Source organism: Globicephala melas, chromosome 12 (genome assembly GCF_963455315.2).
Source record: "Globicephala melas chromosome 12, mGloMel1.2, whole genome shotgun sequence".
Taxonomy (NCBI): Eukaryota; Metazoa; Chordata; class Mammalia; order Artiodactyla; family Delphinidae; genus Globicephala; species Globicephala melas.
The window spans coordinates 77,074,108-77,095,873 of record NC_083325.1 but is presented as its reverse complement, the minus strand read 5'-3'; the positions used below and the strand labels follow the sequence as shown (position 1 = coordinate 77,095,873).

Below are 21,766 nucleotides of genomic sequence, written 5' to 3'. Positions count from 1 at the left end.
GGAGCTGGGATTGAGACTCAAGCCGTCTGGATCCAGAGTTTATCCTGAAGGCCAAGGGAGCCATCAAGCACATTAAGGTTGTGCATTTTAGAAGGTAACTTTAGCTTGGATTGAAGAATGAATTTGAGAGTAGGGAATGGGGACAGGCCTAAGGCAGGGAGGACGGTCAGAAGTCTGTGGAATAAACCATGGAAAAATACCAAGCGTCTGAATGAAAGCAGAGGCAGGAGAGAGAGAGGGGAAGGAAAGGGACTTGAGAGATATTTGGGAGCAGAGGATGAAAGGAAAGTGTGGACGTGTTTATTTCAAGGTCCCATTAGGACAGTTGAATGGATACATCCAGTAGGCAGTTCCATGAGTCCACAATGTAGGAGGAAGCTTAGGGCTGGAGCTCCACACCTGACCTCTGGAGTTGGGTGAAATTTTCAGGGAGAAGAACTGCGGGATGAGGAAGTACCCACGGGGTGGGGAGGTGACACAGACTTGAGACCTGCAGATTGTATCCAGGCTACAGATGTGTTTGATTTGGCTTTACAGTATTAAAACATTAACAACAAAGTTGATAACAGTGAAAAAGTTGGGAAAGTTCCCATAAAAATAAGATTTGTGGGCATTCTTGACAGTGTGGGGCAGTCTGGCCACCTGATGCTCACAGCTAAGGGATAGCGGTCCTTTTTTGGCAGGGCTGGTGCTCTCCAGCTTGTCACGATGGCCAGGTGACCTCCTTTCTCATTTTGGGCACCTGCTGAGCCCCTGCAGGTATTTTATTTTGTGACCTCAGATTTAAGATTTGGGAAGAGGAAGCAGAGTTTCATGGGAAACCAAGAATAAGTGGCCAGACAAGCGACGTCCGTGAACGGCAGGGGTGGCGAGGTCAGCAGTGACAGATGCCTCGGACAAGTGAGTCACGCACAGCCGGGTTTGGTCACCAGAAGATGCCTTTAGCGAAAACACTTAGTGCGGCGTTAGGGTAGGTATTGTAGCAGAAGAAGGAAGGATGAGTGTAAAAAATGTTTTCAAGCAGCTGTGTTGCAAAGAGGAATTTGGGGTTGGGAGATTTTATTTTGTGTTATTTTTTGATATGTGAATGCCTTCAGCACATCTATATAAGGACGTATGTGATATAAAATAGTACTTTCTTCATTTACCCTTGACTTACATTTTATAACTACAAGGAATCCAGTCTTGGCTTTGGTTGTTTAGCAGATTATCCTACAAGAAAAAGGTTGTTCTTATTAAAACTACCTGCTCCCAGGGTATAGGATGGCGTGAGGTGCTTTATATGCCTATGAAGACGGCCCTGTGAACTTCTGATTTTACCAGCATTCAATGCAGTTTTGCTATTCTGATATGTAAGCAGCAGTGCCTTTAGAGGGGTAATTCTACATTTTAGCAACAGCAAGTTAAGTCAAGCCGTGGCCATGTGGTGATTTATAACCTGCATTTACTTATGCCTTTGTAAGCTGTCCATTTCCTTTTTTATCATTTGCCAGGTGGAATCTGTGTGATGATCGTATCAACCAGCATCCCTTCTATTTCAGTCTGGGTTTGTGTGCTTTTATTGGTTTTATGCCATATGCCAATTTTTCCATTTACTTTTTTTGTATTTGTTATGCTATAGCTTGATCTAACTTATTGTGTGTGTGTGTGTGTGTGTGTGTGTGTGTGTGTGTGTGTGTGTTGGAACTACTTGTCTTTGATGTAAAACTCTTTTTATTAAGGAAAAAAATGTATCTCCCTTCTGCAGTGGCTGATAAATAAGCTACTTTTCCTCTGTGGTGGCCACAATTTCAAACTCACATCTGCTATGATTTTTCTTTTCTCCCAGTAGTGCAGTGGGCAAGAAAGACTTTAAAATTCGACATGGGATGGAAGCAGCCAGTAGCCAAGCTATGTGATAAATGTAAACCAACTAATTGATTATCAGTCAACTCAACATGTAATTTTTAAGACTCTCATATGTGTCATGTAAAGTTCAAGGCACTGGGGGATACAGTGACGCATAAGGCAAAAGTTTCTGCTTTCATGGAGCTCATATCCAAGTGGGGAAACAAACTATAAATAAAATAAAGAAACAAAGCATATGTCTCTACGTGTATTTTAGGGATTAACAAATGCTAAGGGGAAAAAATAAAGTAAGGAAGGGGGCTTGGAGTTTCATCGAGGGATATTTTAGATAGGGTAACCAAGGAAGGCATCACTGAGAAGCTATCATTTGACTAAAGACCTGAGAGAAGTGAGGAAGGAGCCATGCAATCACCTGGAGACAGAGCGTTCTAGGCACAGAGATCAGCCAGTGCAAAGGCCCTGAGGCAGGAATGTGCCTCACTTGGCATGATTAAGGACTGTTACAGGGACCAGTATGGGAATGAAAGAGAGTGAGAGGAGTAGAAGATGAAATCAGATGTCAGGCGGGGGAGGGGAGATTTTACTCTGAGTAACATGGAAGCCACTGCTGGCTTGAACACAGGAGCAAAGTGAAGTGACTTACATTTTGACAGGATCTCCAGCTAAGGCATTGTCAACTCTTTTTGTGCCACAGACCCCTTTGGTAGTCTGGGAAGCCTATGGACCACTTTTCAGAATAGCATTTTTAAATGCAAAAAAAAAAAGTCACAAGATAAAAAAGAATCCAATTGTATGCAAATACAGTTATCAAAATACTAAAACCAGTTTATGACTTAGCAATACAGGTATATGTTCTTCTTTATTAACTCATTAAAGATGATCTAGCCATTTCAGATCACTGCAGTTCCTGGTGCACTGCTCTACCTGGTGGCAGCCTCTAATTTTTCAGATGTTCTAGAACAGTGATAACTCCAAGAGGGTTTTTTTTTTTTTTTTTTTTTTAATTTTTCTGACTGGTTCCTTGTGGCTGAATAGTTCAGGAGACCTGGGGTGTGGTCCCTCAGTTTCAGCAGATTCTCTGTATGGCCACATGCAATCCATTTCCCTTCCACAGAGACATCTCTCACTTGGGTAACTCCTGGCTCACAAAGGTGTGGACGGTACAGGCAGAATTCTTCGTATTGTAAGAAGAAAGAATCTATTTAAATATGCCCAGGGAATTCCCTGGCAGCCCAGTGGTTAGGACTCTGAGCTTCCACTGCAGGGGGCCTGGGTTTGATCCCTGGTTGGAGAACTAAGATCCCACAAGCCACATGGCATGGCCAAGAAAAAAAAAGTTAAATAAATAAATAAATAAATAGCCCATGTCATAGGGCTGTATCTTGGCCAAACGCACCCATTTTCCGCTCTCCGTACCTACCACAAGCTTTTTAGCCTCCATGTCTTTGCACGTGTTCTTTCCTCTGCTTGGAGAACAGCCTTACGCTTACCTGTCTCCTTTACCTGTTCACATCTGACCTGACTCTCGAGGCTCAGCTCTGATACACCTGGTTATGTAGTTGTCCTTCCTTCCCTATCTGAGGAGGACCCTTTACTTCCTCTGAACTGCAGCACCTTTTTGGTACCTCCCCTAGTGTTCATATTCTGCCTTGGGTTGCAGTTGTTGATTTACCTGTTTACCGTCCTCCAAGCTCTTCTAAGCTGCTGTAAGCTCTGAGGGCAAGAGCCATGTTCTGTTTTGTTCTCCATAGTTCCCAGGACAGGGCCTGCCTTAAAGCAGACGGGAATGAACAGCAGAAGCTTATGATTCCTACAAATGACTCCACAGCACGTCAGCAGAGGGTTCTCTTTCACTCAGATCTGGAAGTTCACTCAACGTCTACCCAACTCCCTCTCCTCCCTTCCCAAATACTGACCAAGGCTGCTTATGACCTTTTATGTTCTCAAGTAGAAACAACTCTTTTCCTAAGTGTTTTGTAATACTTGTAAAGAAATTTGCACAATGTTGGAGGTATAGAGTAGAAGGAAAAAAATCACCCAAATTCCGTCATCCAGAGAGAATACATTTCACATTTTGGTGTATATTCTTATAGATTTTCTTTTTTCATTTTAAATTTATTTATTTATGTATTTATGGCTGTGTTGGGTCTTTGTTTCTGTGCAAGGGCTTTCTCTAGTTGCGGCAAGCGGGGGCTACTCTTCATCGCGGTGCGCGGGCCTCTCACTGTCGCGGCCTCTCTTGTTGCGGAGCACAGGCTCCAGACGCGCAGGCTCAGTAGTTGTGGCTCACGGGCCTAGTCGCTCCACGGCATGTGGGATCCTCTCAGACCAGGGCTTGAACCCGTGTCCCCTGCATTGGCAGGCGGACTCTCAACCACTGCGCCACCAGGGAAGCCCCTTTTTTTTTCATTTTATAAAGTCAGACATAGTTTATAAAGATCAGAATCATGACACTATTGTATTATAATTATTTTCTTCTTTTCCTTAGCATATTGTGACTATCTATTCATGAATCTATGGGCAGTGGAGCACAGTGGATAAGGGAAGAGCTTTAGAGCACTATTGTTTGAGTTCAAACCATGAAACTATCACTGAAGAGCTGTTGACCCTGGAGAGTTAGTTAACTTCTCTATTTACCAGTTTCTCTGTCTGTAAAATGAATCCAATAAAAATATTACTTGTACCAGTGTTGTGAGATTAAGTGGGTTCAGGCATGCAAACACTTAGAGCGGGGCCTGACTTGGTATGCGGAGCTGTTATTATCATGTGAGTGTTTTTAATGGCCACAGAGTATTCCATTGCATGGATACCTCCTAATCTATTTAACCATTCCCTTACTGATGGACTTTTAGGTTGCCTTTGACTTTTTACTCTTATGAATAATTAATGATGCAGTGAACATCCTTATATCTACATCTTTGGACACATGTCTGATTTCTTTCCTCAGGATACATTCCAAAATGTGAAACTGTGGGATTTTGTGACACACATTACTAGTGTCCTCCAGAAGGTTTCCTTTAACCGACTGCTACTGCTACTGTCATTGCATGATAGGTTTTCTTTCCCTGCACCTCCCAGAACTGTTTGCTTTCAGTTGCTTATTTTATCACTGTGTTAGTGGAGATGTCTGATGCATCAGCCATTGAAAACGTGGGGGACAGACAAGCTCAAGCACAGAGTCTAAAGCCCCTGGGCGAGCTGATTTGCCTGCTTCCTGGCTGCAGGCTGAGCCTCTGTTTTTGGTCAGCCACAAAGCAGGGGGACTCCTGCAAGGTGGAGGGAACCAGGGTATTCCTTCCCGGGACCAGTGGAATGGCGGCAGTCCTGGAGGACCTCGCAAACGTCGGTGGCTGTGTGGTTCTGCTTTTTCTTCTGAGGTGCTCACCCTTCCACGGGGCTTTCTTTCTGTGCATTGTCTTTGGAGGTGACTCAGCAGCAGCTGCTCCCTGCCTCTGTTCCCCAGGGGAGGTTGTCTAGGAATAGAACCCGAGAAGAGGCCAGTGGTGTTTAGTTACCTGTGCTTCCAGCCCTTGGGATTTCTGGGGATCGTGTTGCATTCACTCATTCTGGATGGCCAAGAGAAATAGAATTTAGATTAACCTTTCAAATGTCATTTAGAGGCCTTGCTTTAGAAAGCACTTACTGGTTTGCTCTCCGAAGACCAGAACCCCTATCAATTTATTTTTAATTCCTGAATATGTTAGACCCTGGGAAGTTATCATTTTCTTCTTGGGACAGAGCAAAATAAAGGGAAAAAACATCTTTGTTAATTCAAGGATTTTTCATATTAACTTAAGGGACTTCTTGAAATTTGATAGTTTGGAAAAACTAAGTCGTTTGGAGATATTCTTAGTAATCTACTTTCTGAATCAACTAGACAGTGTTGTGTTATTCTGATTGCTTTGGATTATAGGATTTAAATATATACATAATTTACTGGCACATTAAATTCCATTATGGTGGCCCGATGGCGATATTTTAATTTTATTTAAGCAAAACCCTGGACCACACTTCTCACTAGTGCAGCAAGGTAGAGGTGAGGTCAAATTTCACCTTTTCTTATTATTTGTATTATCTCATTACTCTTTGATTGTGTTGAAAATTGGTCTGTGGATGATGAATAGGGGCGAGACTACAAAACTGATAGATATTTGTATCTTTTCCTGGAATGTCAATGAGTTTCCGCAAGATTGACAGATTTGGTTAGGAGTGGGTGTGGCCAGCCGGAGCACCATGCCCCACAGGAAGTAGAGCATGTGCCCTACACATCTCTGTACATGTGCCCCACACATCTTTGAAACTATATTAGTGCACGGGCCCTGTGTGTTTTTCTGGTACCAAAAACATTAGCAAACATGAGACAGGCTCGCAGAGAAAATCACTAACCTTTACTCCTGACTCACGTTGTGTGAAGCATGCTTTGAGTTTCAACAAAAGGTTAACCTTGCTTTTATCTTTCCTCATTTGCAAAGTTTTGCTTGTCTGACACCAGACATGCCAGGACTGAATTCTAAAAGAATAAGTGTTTGGGAGAAATTTCCCCAGCCCTTCTCAGCTGCTGAAGTATTAGTACTATCTGTCATTCTGATCTTTCTGAACTTCCAGATCCCAGATAGGTGTCTGAGGTTTTTTCACTCTGCCCGTTGAGTGAGAACCTAGCAGTGGCTCTAGCAGTGGTGGTGAACCGCCGGTGAACCTAGCAGTGGTTCACCACTGGGGATGATTTTGTTCTCGAGGGGACATTTGGCAATATCTAGAGACATTTTGGTTGTCACACCATGGGGGGGTGGGAGGAGGTGTACTGCTGTCATCTAGTGGGTAGAGTAGAGGCCAGAGATGCTGCTCAACAGTGCATAGGACGGCCCCCAGGAAAAATAATTATCTGGCCTCAAAATGTCTATAGCGCTGAGGCCGGGGATCCCTGCTGTAGAAGTTTGCAAGGTCAGGATGTCTCCAGAGGAGCCAGCTGGTTGCCAGGAGGGTGCGTCATGGTGTCATTTACCTGGTAACCTTATCACGGATTGGGGTCAGCTCTCTCTCAGACTTGCAACTTCAGAAACTCACTTTCAGATGTCCCAGAGCTGATTAAACTCTAGGAGGCTGACTTGAATAGAAACCCCCAGCAAGGTGAGTAAATAACCTTCTTTTTGCCTTATTAAATTCCACTAATAAATAGAACTGGTGGACAGAGTGGACGCTTGTGTTGGCTGCATAGCTTATATGCTGTCCGTTGGCAAGGAGCCTGGGAAAGGAAATTGCTAGCAGGTGCCTCAGGGAGCCTGGAATCAGAACAAGGGGAGATTTGGGGGTATCTAGTGATACCTGAAACTCTGAGGTCTTAAACCTCCACTCAAGATGTATCACATCAGTGTTGGAGATGCTGAGTCTTCAGGATAAGACTCTTCTCCTTTAGGAAGTGCTGGAATGGGTCTTGGCAACCCATCTTGATCTTTGACACTTTTCCTCCTCTGTTTCCATTGCTGACCCACTGCCTTTCATTATCCATATTGATTCTTTTAATTAATTTACTTTTTAGTCTTGTTGGCTTGGGGGAGAGGAATTGGTTCAATAAAAACGTGTCAAGCATCATTGGGTAACATCATTTGAAGATTGATATTAGGACTCTGTCCCTAAATGGAGGCTTCTCAGTCTACTGGGTGGCACTGGGGTGACGACATTTCAGAAGAATGTGAGCAGGGCCATGACAGGTGCTCTCAGGATTCTCTGCAAGTACAGAGGACACAGACCTAGGCTGCAGTGTCCCTTGGAGTGTCTGCTTTGAGCTCTCCGGCACTGATTTTAGAGTTTAATTTTGGGAGAGCGACCTTATCCCTGTGATTGTGAGCTCTGGGAGAGGGACTGAGGACATTATTTTCACTCCTGTGTACTGTCTGCTTGTTGGTTTGCTTTTCCTCGTTCTGTTCCAAGATTGGATGTCAGGCCTCAGGATGATGAAAAGGTTCGATATGCCACTTAATCTTCACCTTTCCCCTCTCAGTATTGGAGGCAGTCATCTTGTTCATTTTTGAAGGCTGTAGTCAACCCACCAAGAAATACAGCCAGGCTAGAGGGGAGTCCAAGGATGCCGCAGAGGGTCTCCCTTTGTCCTATGACGGGAGGAATTATGCAGAGGCTAGCAGTACTCGAGTGAGCATGATGTGTTTGGCCAGGATCCTGCTGAATCATTGAGCACAGTCAGAAACCTGCTTAAGTGCTAAATCACAGACAGTTGCACACTGATACGGACGATAGGAGCACAGAGAAACAGAACCATTTGGTGGGATTGTCAAGCAGGAAGGAGAGAACGTGTTGGATGTACACGTTTTTCGTCCCCCCAGACCTGCTGGTTTGGGCCACGTTCTGCCACCTCTACCAATCCTTTCTTAACTTTCCCCAACAACTAAAAGAGGACCTTGATTTTCTACAGTAATTGAAATCAGGCAGACCTACCTGAACTTGACTCCTGTCTCTGGCACTCATGAGGTGTGGAACTTTGGGCAGACAGCTTCTCTGAGCCTCAATGTCCCATCTATAAAATGGGAATGTCAGCACTTACCCCTTACGGTGGTTGAGGAGGGAGGTGATGTGTGTGAAACACTCGGGAAGGTTCCTGGTGTGTTGTAGGGACTCGGAAAATGCTAGTTACCATTTTACGTGGCGAGGTCACACCTAGTATGTGAATGCCCTAAGCAGGGAGTAAACTGACATAAATTCACGTAGAGAGGTACTGACTAATTTTACATGTTTTCCAAAAATCCAGTTTTTTGGACAGAAATCATGGTGACGGGAAATGAGGGAAGGCACAAGAAGTCTGAGTTTTGGGGGAAGGAGAGAGAAAAAGACAGCCTGGGATGTTATTCGTGTATCAGACATTCATGCCCACTGGGCATCAGTTTTTTTAAAAAAGATATATTTGGCTAACCTCACAGTCTGTCCCTGGGCCAGCCCCGTCCTTCTGGGTAATGAGCCAGTGCCCAGCAGTGCTGGGGTTCCTTAGAAGTGCTGAATAGCCTAAGGACTTTGTTAATTTTTGTCTTCAGTAATTAATATAGTCATATCAAAGCTGCTTGCAGTTAATTAATTATCTCCTAGCCAGATTAATCTTACCTTTCTTTAAAATGTGCTACATTTGGAAAGGCGTCTGCTAGGGAAAGGAAGCCTATATATATGTGCTGTATCCTTTAAAAAAGGCACAACATTTCTGCATTTCAAGTGAAACACAAACGTCTGGGGCTAACCCTTTGAGGTGCTGCTGGGAGTCTGTGGAGGAGAAAGAAGAGGAAGGGGGAGGAGGGTGTTAGCTCCTGAATTGATCTTATTTATCCCTGTTGAGATTTCTCTCCCTCTTTTGCCACGTGTCCCATCTCAGAAGTTCAGTTTGGGTAATGCTGCAGTTTTCTCCGGATCCTTCCTCATTATCATCTCTATTAGAGCTGGAAATTCACTGAAGGGTTGCTCTGGCCACTGTTGGGACCGGCTTGGAAACCGATCCTGCTTTGCTCCCTCTCAAGGCCCCCTGGGTGTCGGTAGGCCACCTCCACTTGTTTGTTGTTTGGTTTGGGGTCTGTGGGCTCCCGGGGTAGGGTTGAGGGCAGGCACTGCGTCTTGTGATCCCAGTGCCCTGGATAAGACTGGGCAGAGCTTCAAGTATAATGAAAGTTTGTAATAACTGACATAGCTGGAGGCACTGCCTTCAGTTCTTTCTGCAGCTCAGAATCAATCTTTTCTTCTTTATCTTCTCCTCCTCCCCTTTGAACCTAGCATTGATTGGAAAACGTGAAAATCAATGGATAGATGCTTGGATACTAGTATAAATCTATGGGAATGCGCCACCATGAGGCAAGGCTTACCTTGTTGGGAATTGAAGGTTTTTTTTTTACTTTCTTTAACTTTTTTCAGAGCGAAAAATTGAAATTTGTCCTTATATTTGTTTTGATACAAACTTAATTCTCCCCCATACATCACACACACACACACACACACACACACACACACACAACTAGAGAACTTTGATCTAACACCTGTAGTCATTTCTGGTCTGTGAAATATGACAATGGCCAAATGAAGCAAAATGGAATTTGGCCAGCCTTCGAAACCTATTGATTTCAAATTAGAGCGGCAGTATTCATTCTGTCAGCACAGTTACACTCAGAACTTGGTCTCTAATGTGGATTAAAGGTACTCATTTAGAGGTTTATAAGTATATCCTTGATGAATTAGCTAATATTATGAATTAGCTAAAATAATGCTCCTAGAAGAAGCTGCGTGGGAGGTGACTGCAGTCCTAATTCTAGTGCCTCGTTTTATCCTTGGATATTTTCTCGGCCTTGGGGTCAGTGGAGATGTCCCACGTGTCCACTCCAGTCAAGATCTGAGAGTCCTGGGGCCTGAAAGTGGTTGTGAATCCTTTCCTGATGTCTCTGTAGCCACGTGTCCAGTGGGAGTGACGGGTCCCTGAGAGTTAGATGGGGCTCTAAGATAAGGGTCTAATCAGTAAAACACCCAGAACAATGAGTCTGAGATAAAACTTCTTGTATGTGTTTTCCCCTTGGAGTTACAACTTGATGCATGCTTTCTTCTGCAGGTGAGAGTGGTTTCCCAGCGACTGCCTTGGCCAGTAGAACCAGAGAACAGGATTCTTCTCTTCTTTTTGGCCACTAAATGCCTCTGTGCACCACACTTTCCAGTGAAGGAAGAAGGGCGGAGCTTCTTGGATGACGATGGACATTCCACCGGGCAGGATGAGGGCAGAGTGTGTGACATCAACACCACAAGGGTAAGCGCTGCCTCTCTGACGTTTTCTCTGACACCATTACTTATCAGAGGAAGGGGAGAACAAACCTTACAGTGCAGTGACAGAAATGAAAGTCAGACATCAGGGAGACTCTTCCGACTGTAAAATCCACTGGGCAGTTGGGGCAGATGACTGAGGGAGGAAGGGAGAGTGCCAGCCTGGAAGGATGGGGCTGCAGTTGTCCTGGGGGACATGGCAGGTCAACTATGGAAGATTCTGTCATCTTTGTGGCTCACCCCCTTTTGTTGTTTGTAGTTCAGACTTGAGGGAATGACACTACTGTTATTGTGACAAGGTTCTATTTGTGTCCATGTGAGTCAGTCTGGCTTGAAATCGGTGCGTAGACCTGGGGTTGGTAAGAATCTCACTCAGGTCACAGATTGAGGGCTTATTGGCAGTGCCTGGCCCGGGGGTACATTTTTGTTTGAGCCACATAATGTTAAAAACTTTTTGGATCAATTCTAATTACAGTTGAGATATACCACGTAAAAAGCAGGGTTTCTGGGTTTTCCGGGAACACTGTAAGATACACCTAGACTGGCCCTCTGTTCCCACAAGGGACTCTGGTGCTGAGTAGCCTTTGCCACTTAGACAAGCATGGGTGGTTCACCACAGTCCCCAGCCTGACCACTTCACTTGTGTAACTTGTTTGGCCACTGGAAGCATTTCATTTCGCCATGCCTGATCTAGACCCTTCTGCTGGCTCTTTCACAAAAACAGTGATAGTTTTTGCTAATTCTTCCAGATAAAAGTGTCTTTCGCTAGACGGTGGACAGCAATTAGCATAAGGGGCTGTGGAGATGACGAGACCTGGTCCCCTCTGCAGAAGAGCTTGGAGTCTAGTGACAGCCGTGGTCAGACTTGTGGAGGATAGAGAACTGTAAAAACACTATAATTCCTTGTGGTAGGGGCTCAAATAAAAATGCACCTGCAGGGCTGTGGGAAAAGGTGAGCAGAGCCGGCAAGCAGGGGCAGGGGTGAACTATTAATTTGGCGTAGGTGCGTTCAAATGCTCCAGTACTCCCTCTTCTGGACACCAGAATGTCACTCTGACAGCCGTTTGTATGTGCGTCCCTCCATGTCACATGACTCAGGTGGAGCTGTGACTCAGATGGAGCTACTGCAGAGTTAAGGCTCCCCTCTTGGGGCAAAGTCCACATTTTTCCTGTTTCTGGTTGAAAATCTTTCACGTGGGGTTCTTTGCTTTTTACAGATAGGAGAGATTTCTGGCTTTTTGTCTCACTGAATCAGCCCTCCGAGCAGCCTTCCTGCTTGGAGATGGGCTGCGTGGATCACAGGGCTCCCTGGATTTTCCAGAGGGGATTGGCCACACTAAATAGAGTCCAGAGGGAATAAGTACCACTCTAATATGACTGGTCCAGGTGGAGGGGGCAAGAGAGGGAAGGGAGTAAGTAGGGGCAGGAAAGGGGAGGTAGGGATACTGTTACCTTAATGTCTTATTTTTGGAATAAGGTTTTACATGTATCTTACGCTTTGTGTTTTCAAAAGACGTTTGCATTTGTTATTGTATCATCAAGGTGTGTACATCATCTTTTGTCGATCAGGAATCTCCCACCCAAGGTCATGTAGCTGGGGAGTGGCAGTTCAAGCACAAGTTTTCAGAGTCTTGACGTTTTTCTCTATTCTTTCGTTGCTTCTATAGTTCAGCACAGATAAGGGAACCTGGTGGGTTCATTTCTTTCAATTCAACATTTAAAAGTTGGGTTTAGGTGATGAATGTTCTGAATTAGGGCGACCTGGGACCTATGCCACTGGTGTGTTGTCAGCTGCACTTAATGCTGTTGGAACATGTCAGATGTGGAATAGACCAGGAGGGCGTTTCCTTGCCGTTTATTTGGCCAGTGGGAATCACACTTTATATCCAGGCTTCCTCACTGGGCTGGGAAGAACCGTTTGGAAGGCTACTGGGGGGATTGGCTCCATGTAGAAGGCTCAGGAGGCCCAGGAAATGCTGATCCCTGGAAACAAAGACTTAAATCCAGCAAGCTCTTTGAAGTTTTGTGTGTCCTGTACTCTGGCTCTGGACATGTCCTCCTAAATGTCTCATAAACAGCTGTTTCTTTCTCAGGATTGTGCTATTTTAGCTGCTGTAAAAACGCTCTGATTCACAAAGGCCTGAATCAAGGACCACTAGCATTTCCATTTCCAAATTCACAGTCAGGGTGGACCGTGCAATGCCACTGACATTTCATTATACTCTCTGCTCCTCTGTGGCCCCACATTGACTTCTGATTTTCTTTTCCTTACACGTTACCCACCCCAGTGCACGGGGAGCTTGCTGTAGGAGAAAATCATCACCAGGGAAGGTTCCTGGTGAGAGGATGCTCAATACTTGGGTGTGGATTGAATTTAGATTTTCAAGTCTGTTTACATTTGTTTAGTTTTACTTGGAATATTCTCATATGGCATGGCCAGAAATACAATTTAGTATGACCTACCCTTTTTAAAAACATAAATTATTTTTCTTTTAAATTTAATAGAATGAAATACAGCTCTTTCAGAAGAATGTTCCAAAAAGATGGCAGCATTAATGCAGAAAAATGCCCCCCGCCCTTTTTTTTTGGATTTCATGATAGGACTAATGTAGATTTTGGACAAGTGGGAAGGAAAAAAGAATCAAGGTTTTCTGTTTACTTTTATGGAATTGATTTTAAAAAGTGGTTCTGCCCAATAAAGCAAGTACAAGTGGCTTGTATTTGTTTTGCTTTTGTTACTTTTCTGAGCAAATCAAGTGCATTATCAAAGCCACTCACGCACATGTGTGCATGTATATGTCTCACCCTTGAAAAGACACAGTTTTGAGAGTATTTTTAAAGTGATTTTGAAAGCATGAGGCAAAGAGAGCGGTAAGAGGTTAATGGCTTTGGAAAGGCTTTATGGGTGCCACTTGGAGAGAAGTGGATCAATGTGGGTTTTCTTTTAAGCTGCCAGAGAATATCTTGGATTTTTGACATCTGTTCTTTCTTTTCGGTCTTACAAATACCAAGAGGAACAAGGTGGCCACATACCGTATATGGTGTTCTCACCATGAGTGATTTGGGTTGATAGTAGGCAGGAGGATTGATACAATGAACCGAAGCTCTTCTTGGGGAAGAGAATGAAAATAGCATTTGATTTTTCTACCTTGTGGCCAGATGCCTTTGGGACCCACAGATGTGCCTCATTTGAGACCACATGTGTACTTGGCATGCTAGTACCAAATCTCCTACCAAAGAATCTAGCATTCATTAATGAGGATGACTGATAAAATATGTAAAATTGAAGATCAACCAGTCCCTCCTTCCTCCCACTTAAAAAAAATTAAATACTCATATTTGAGGCATACTGGAAAGAGTTTGCCCTGTAAAAGCTGTATAATGTTGCCTAAACTATGAGCCTCAGATTTCCCTGTTTGCAACATGGGGTATAGGATCTACCCCTTAGGACTGTGGGAGAATTAAATGAAATGATTCAGTCATTCAGGGATACTTACACTGAGGTACTGCTTGAGATTCTGGTAGTTAAAAGGTGCACAATAGTGTATATGAAAGCATTTACCACAGCGCATGGCTCAAAAAGGTGCTTAGTAAATTTTTCTTAAAACATTGTTGATGGTGAATTTTAATATGTACAAAAATAGAATAATGCATTAACCTCCTCTGTACCCATCACTCAGCTGCAACGATTGTCGTAATTATTAATTCACGGCCATCTTGTATGACAGTGCCTCCACCCTGTCCCCCGCAACCCCACATCAATGGATTATTTTGAAATGAATCCTAAATGTAGTATAATTTTATCCATAGATCTTAGTGTATATTTCCAAAAGATAAAGATTCTTTTTGAGAGCATAATTACAATACAATTAGCACATTGAAAAACTGACAGTTATTATTTTATGTCACCAAGTGTCTAGTTTAGCATTCAAATGTCCCTGATTTTCATATGTTTTTTTTTTTTTTTTCCGGTACGCGGGCCTCTTACTGCCGCGGCCTTTCCCGTTGCGGAGCACAGGCTCCAGACGCGCAGGCTCCGCGGCCATGGCTCACGGGCCCAGCCGCTCCGCGGCATGTGGGATCTTCCCGGACCGGGGCACGAACCTGTGTCCCCTGCATCGGCAGGCGGACTCCCAACCACTGTGCCACCAGGGAAGCCCTTCATATGTATTTTTAAAAGCATTTGGCTAGCTCAAGTCAGTATCCATACAGAGCCACATGCTGGATTATTTGATATGTCATGTGTTTGATCCATGTCATTTGTCCTGTATAATTTCCCACAGTCTGGTTTTTGCTGATTGCATCCCTATAGTGTCTTTGAACATGTTGCTCTGAAGTCTCTATTTTACTTCAACTGTTAGATCTAGAGGTTAGATCAAATTCAGGTCTGACGTTTTGGGGGCTGGTATAGTTCAGAATTGTGTATATATTTCCATCAGGAGGCACATCCTATCTTGTTGTCTCTTATTGTTACACCAGGCCTTGATCAACGGGTTCAGGTATTGGTCCTCTGATCTACCAGCTATGAAGCTCCCCATCAGCTTTTTATCTGGGTTTTAGCAGCCATTTATGATCATTGCCCAGATCTGTTATTTCATTATGAGTTGCAAAATGGTGAGATTTTAATTCTATCATTCTTTCACTGTTTTCCAAAACGGCTACCCAGAATGCTTGAGGGTTCCAATTTCTCCACATCCTCACGAACAGTTATTGTATTATAACACAATACAATATTGTATTATTACTACTTTTTGATTATAACCATCCTAGTAGTGTGAAGTGGTATTTCATTGTGATTTTGATTTGTATTTTCCTAATGACTAATGATATTGAGCATCTTTTCATGTACATTTTTTTTTTTTGCGGTACGCGGGCCTCTCACTGTTGCGGCCTCACCCGCTGCGGAGCACAGGCTCTGGACGCGCAGACCCAGCAGCCACGGCCCACGGGCCCAGCCGCTCCGCGGCATGTGGGATCTTCCCCGACCAGGGCACGAACCCGTGTCCCCTGCATCGGCAGGCGGACTCTCAACCACTGCGCCACCAGGGAAGCCCATCTTTTCATGTACTTTTTGGTCATTTATATATCTTTGGAGAAATGTCTAGAAAATCCTTTGCCCATTTGTCTTTTTACTGTTGAGTTGTAAGAGGTTTTTTTTTTAAATCCTATTCTGGATACTAGACCCCTATGAGATATATGATTTGCAAATATTTTCTCCTATTTTGTGGGCAGTTTTGCTAGATATGTCCAAATTCCCCTTCATAAGATTCCCTTTCATTTGTATTCCCAGTCTGTGAAAGTGTTTGCTTCCCCATATACTTGATAATAGAGTATGTAGTCCAATTTTTGGATTTTTTTTTTCCATTTTGGTATTGGATATGATACTGCACCGTAAGTTTAATGTGCATTTATCTTACTATGAGCAAGGTAGAACATTTTTTTTTTCCTGTTTTAAGACCCAATTGCATTTTTTTCTGTGAACTGTCTGTTCATACCTGGTCCGTTTTTCTATATTGTTGTTCTCTTTTTTCTTCTCTGTCTACAGCTTTTTACATGCTTGGTATATTAACCACTTGTCTGTGATGTAAGTGGCAAATAATTTTCCCATATTCTCTTTTTTTTTTTTTCCGTATTCTCTTTTTTAACATTACTTATGGCATGTTTTTCCATACCAAAAATTTTACTTTTATGTAATCAAAAATTTTTTGGTTATTTTTTTCTATATTTTTAGTCACAATTAGAGACATTTGTCTCACTTATAGAGGAATTGACCCATGTTTTTATTTAGTGTGTGCACAGTTAAATATATATATATATGGTTCACACTAAGTGTGGGTGTATGTGTATATAATATACATCCCTTTATATGTACATTTACATATAACTTCATATATAAAATATGTACTATATATAAATATATATTGAATATATATAGATATACCTTTGATGCAGCAACTATTTTCTGAATGGGAGTAAATGATGGCTGTTAAATAAATGCTGGCCTGAATATAGGAATCTTGTAAATAGTGATGTTCAGTATCTGCTTTTCTTATGCCACTTTGGATGTGTGAGCCAGCACGCTGTAGAGCAGAGGGGTTGGCCTAAGGAGCCCTGGCTTGGGTTTTGCTCTAACCCTTAATAGCTGCATGATGTCCATTCATCTCTTCTGATCCTGCTTCCTCATCTGCAAAATCCCAAAGTAATAGTGAGGAGCAAAGGATATAAGGATTGTTTGTAATTGGCCAGGGACTAGCTGTATGTAAGGGAACCTTGCTACAGTCTGTAAAGGTGGGCGTCTTCTTTTTGCCTGCCCTCCATAGGCTGCTATGGGCCAGACACAGCCAAAGAAATCAACACTGTACTCTGGCCGCCGTGACGCAGAGAATCTCATCTTGCCCTCTGAGCTGAAGCATTTGATCTGATCCAGAGATGCTTTCCTTTTTCTTTCTTCTGAAAGACCCACAACAAGAGATCCCTGGTTTTATGATGTGTGTTGCTTCTGTGAGTAGACTTTGAGGAATGAGTGGACCTCAGAACGGGCTCTCTTTTACTGGCATGGAGTCAATACAAAGCAAGGAGGACAGAGCAAGAAGACGGATATTATGGTTGATAACATTGTTCTTTGGAGAAGTGACTGTGAAACGGTTAGGAAGTGGACGGCACAGTCTCTGATTGAGACTGACTTGAGCAGGTAGTATCATGAAGGCAGACAGTGGCTTTCTACCGTGGTGGGTTTCCAGGAGAGCCAAGGAGATAAAAAATAATCCACCAGGAGATAATGTCCATTCAAGCCTTAACACTAGCTTAGCTAAAACTAGTTCCTTGGAACATTTTACTACCCTACTTGCCACGAGCATAAGCCTGCTTTCAGAGGTTCCATAAATATTTGGACCAAGCCGTAAGCTCTGATTTAAGCCCTTCAGAGAAGATCTCTAACTAAAAATAGAAAGCAGAGGCAGAAAAAAATCAAGTCTTTTAAAGAGGTCAGCGAATCTATGAAGCTTCTTGCCGTGCCAGGCTGAGGTCTCTGGGTTCATGGGAACACATTCAGTGCTGGTGAGTCCAGAGCAAACGGCCATGTATTCCTTATGACACTAGGCTTCCTCCTAGGGTGGATGGCAGAGGGCTGTGTTTTCAGGCTGTGTCCTCTGGGGTGTCCTTTTCAGAGGAGGAATCTCTCGTCTCGCCGACAGATTGGGCTTTCCATAAACATAAGGGCAAGAAATTCCTACTTGACCTTTGTGTTTCCTCTAATGATGTCACCCACTAATGCAGAGTAGAAAACACATCCTCCTTTTGACTTTCCACTTCCTTATCTTTTCCTTCCAGTCAACCACCAAGTCCTGTCAATTCCACTTCATAAACTTTTGAATTTGTCACTTTATATACACCACTGCTGTATGAGTTTGGGTCCTCTCACCTATTCTATTGAAGCCCTACCTCCTTGACTCCAGCCATTCCCACCAGCAGTCTTCCCTCCTGCTGTCAGTGGGGTCTTTCCAAGTTACAGCCACAAATATAGCCACGCCCACTTATTGATTAAGATGATTCAGTGGTCTTACCTACAGGATCAACTCCAGACTCTTTAGGTTGATACACAAGTCTTTTTACAGTCTGGCTTGTGCCCACCTTTTGATACCCTCGGTTGGGAATGTCCTTTTCCCTCTTTGCTCAGCTCTGCTTAAACCTTTAACATTTGACCTGAATAGAACCTCTGCCATGAAGCTTCTCCAGACAGAGGTCATTGTTCTTCTCTCAATAAAGCCAAAGATGCTTGACTCATTTCTGTTATAACACTTCCCACATTGGGTTATTAGATTATAATAAGGAAAAAAATAGGAAGGGATGGGGGGGATGTGTGTAGTGGAAATAGCATGGGCTTGGGGGTTAATCCAACTTGGGTTTAAATCATGGCTCTACTCAACTTCTCTGAGTATCTGTTTTCCTATACACCTACCTTATAGTACTGGAAGGATTAAAAGACGTAATAAAAACAAAACATCTACTAGTACTCTGTTGGAACTTAGTATATGACAGTTTCCTACCTTTCTTTTATTTGCATCATTGGCTCTGAGGAAGCGTCATTCTATTGGATGATGGTCAAAATCTATTATTTTTCTCTCTGAGAAATGGTTCTGGTACATCTTGGTTAGCGTCAAGAATAAAATAGCCTGTGCGTGCTGGGCCGGTATAGACTTGGATGTCATAGATTGGGAGCGTGTGGGAAACTGTGAAGGGAGGGAGGAGGTGGCAGAGGAGCCTGTCCGTGTCAGGAAACTGATAGTGCAGTTAACTTGAAAAGGTTCCCTAAGTCAGTTTCTTCCCTTGTGGATGTACCTGAAATCCCATCCCATGAAGTGTAACTATATCTTTTAAGATACTTAGGGACAGGGAGATAATTATATCCTTTTGATTGTCCACATCGAAACGTGGGGAATAGGGCTTTTTCTAAACAGAGTGAAACCCTGGAGCGTAAGAGGAAACCTACATCTTTTGTAAGAGCTGAGCTGAGCCCCCAGGGATGTGTGGGTTGTGGACGAGGTGCAGAGCAGAGGACAGAGCTGTTCCCGAGGGTGCACGACCAAGCCCTAGGGGCCAGGAGAGATGAGCTACAAGCCGGGCAGCAGGTAGCCTGTCACGTCTGAATTGAGCATTTCCAAATGAGGAAGCCTCGTGGTTGAGACTGGAGATGCTGTATTGTGTAAGTGATCCCAAATGCATTGCTTTTCGGGCATTGGGAGGTAATGTTGGATGACTAAAAAGTAGAGAAATAGGAATTGGGGTTCATAAAATTTATATGGCAGTCTTTTTCCAAAAAATGGATATATAAACCCATTTTTTTAAAAAACGAAAACCAAAAACCTGTTTTGTGTCGATTCTCTTCTAATCAAAAAGGGGATAGCGTATTCTTTTTTTTTTTTTCCTGTTTCCTGTTTTGCTTTTAATGTAGCCCATCATCCTGGAAAGGGCAGTTTAAAAATAAGCTTGGCACGGCTGGCTGCATGGGACAGGGCTAAATGCCGTCTTATGTTCCTTCCAGGTCCAGCGTGAACTCCATCTCCCTTCCCAGCCAGCTCTCCGCCGCCTGTATCCACCATGGTGTTTGGTGAGATTTTCCATCGCCCTGGACAAGACAAGGAACTTGTCAACTTGAACGTGGGGGGCTTTAAACAGTCCATCGACCAGAGCACCCTCCTGCGCTTTCCTCACACCAGACTCGGGAAGCTGCTCAGCTGCCACTCGGAAGAGGCCATCCTGGAACTGTGTGATGACTACAGCGTGGCCGATAAAGAGTACTATTTTGATCGGAACCCCTCCCTGTTCAGATACGTTTTGAACTTTTATTACACGGGGAAGCTGCACGTCATGGAGGAGCTGTGCGTGTTCTCGTTCTGCCAGGAGATCGAGTACTGGGGCATCAACGAGCTCTTCCTCGATTCCTGCTGCAGTAATCGCTACCACGAGCTCAAGGAGGAAAACCACGAGAAGGACTGGGACCAGAAAAGCAACGATGTGAGTACTGACTCCTCGTTCGAAGAGTCGTCTCTGTTCGAGAAGGAGCTGGAGAAGTTTGACAAGCTGCGATTCGGTCAGCTCCGGAAGAAGATCTGGATTCGCACGGAAAACCCAGCCTACTGCCTGTCGGCCAAGCTCATCGCCATCTCCTCCCTGAGCGTGGTGCTGGCCTCCATCGTGGCCATGTGCGTCCACAGCATGTCGGAGTTCCAGAACGAGGACGGGGAGGTGGACGACCCCGTGCTGGAAGGCGTCGAGATCGCGTGCATCGCGTGGTTCACCCTCGAGCTGGCCGTCCGGCTGGTTGCTGCTCCCTGTCAAAAGAAATTCTGGAAAAACCCCCTGAACATAATCGACTTCATCTCCATTATTCCCTTTTATGCCACGTTGGCTGTAGACACCAAGAAGGAAGAGAGTGAGGACATTGAAAACATGGGCAAGGTGGTCCAGATCCTCAGGCTCATGAGGATTTTCCGCATCCTCAAGCTGGCCCGGCACTCGGTAGGACTCCGGTCTCTCGGTGCCACACTGAGGCATAGCTACCACGAAGTTGGGCTGCTACTTCTCTTCCTATCGGTGGGCATTTCCATCTTTTCCGTGCTTATCTACTCTGTGGAGAAAGATGACCACATGTCCAGCCTCACCAGCATCCCTGTCTGCTGGTGGTGGGCCACCATCAGCATGACGACCGTGGGCTACGGAGACACCCACCCAGTCACCTTGGCTGGGAAGCTTATCGCCAGCACGTGCATCATCTGTGGCATCTTGGTGGTGGCCCTTCCCATCACCATTATCTTCAACAAGTTTTCCAAGTACTACCAGAAGCAAAAGGACATTGAAGTGGACCAGTGTAGTGAGGACCCACCAGAGAAGTGTCACGAGCTCCCTTACTTTAACATTAGGGACATTTATGCGCAGCGGATGCATGCCTTCCTCACCAGTCTCTCTTCTGTGGGCATCGTGGTGAGTGACCCCGAAGCCACAGACGCCTCGAGCATTGACGAGAACGAGGATGTTTATAACACGGCCTCCTTGGAGAATTGCACGGCGAAATGAGCAGGGGCGTTCGTGCCTGTGCCTCGTGTCCCTTTTACCGACGTTAGGTTAGCACAGCTTTATAAACCTCAGTGGGTTTGTTAAAATCATTTAATTCTCAGGGTGTACTTTTCAGCCATAGTTGGACATTTCACTGCTCTGAAATGATAGAAACGTCTTTATTTTTTTCAGAGAGGCGGATTAAATGCCTTGCTCTGAAATTTATTCTTTATAAGAGAGAGTTGTGATATGGTTTTTGAAAAACAAAAGGTAGATGGTATTGGGTGGGATCTCTTGCTACGGCTTACGTATCGTTCTGTGTTTATCATTTACTCACATTGAGCTAACTGTCAATTACTGACAAGTAGAATCAAAGGCCCAGCTGACTGAAGATTACAAGCATGTAAGATCCGCAAAATGAGACAATGCATGTCCATCCATGTTCACGTTCTAAACATGGACATTAGGAGCCTAATAAACTGCCTACTTCAGTATGGAGAATGTCTTGGTCGTGTGTTTTTATGTCAAGTCAGTCTATTTCAGTATATTCACAATTGGCTTGGGAGGGAAAAGCTCT

General features: G+C 44.1%; 1 protein-coding gene across 10 annotated transcripts in view; it reads left to right on the top strand.

Moving 5' to 3' along the window:
* Positions 1 to 21,676, top strand: part of KCNS3 (potassium voltage-gated channel modifier subfamily S member 3) — a 52,483-nt gene extending 30,807 nt beyond the window's left edge. For 8 of the 10 annotated variants that reach the window (XM_060309754.2, XM_060309755.1, XM_060309753.1 and 5 more), the window contains 2 exons: positions 10,433 to 10,624; positions 19,679 to 21,676. In XM_060309754.2, the coding sequence (XP_060165737.1) occupies positions 19,735 to 21,210 (1,476 nt within the window). In that variant the 5' untranslated portion in view covers positions 10,433 to 10,624; positions 19,679 to 19,734 and the 3' untranslated portion in view covers positions 21,211 to 21,676. Of the gene's footprint in view, positions 1 to 9,210; positions 9,375 to 10,432; positions 10,625 to 19,678 lie in introns of those variants that run through there. The other 2 variants (XM_060309758.1, XM_060309761.2) reach the window with 2 other exon arrangements.
* The last annotated feature ends 90 nt before the right edge of the window (positions 21,677 to 21,766 follow it).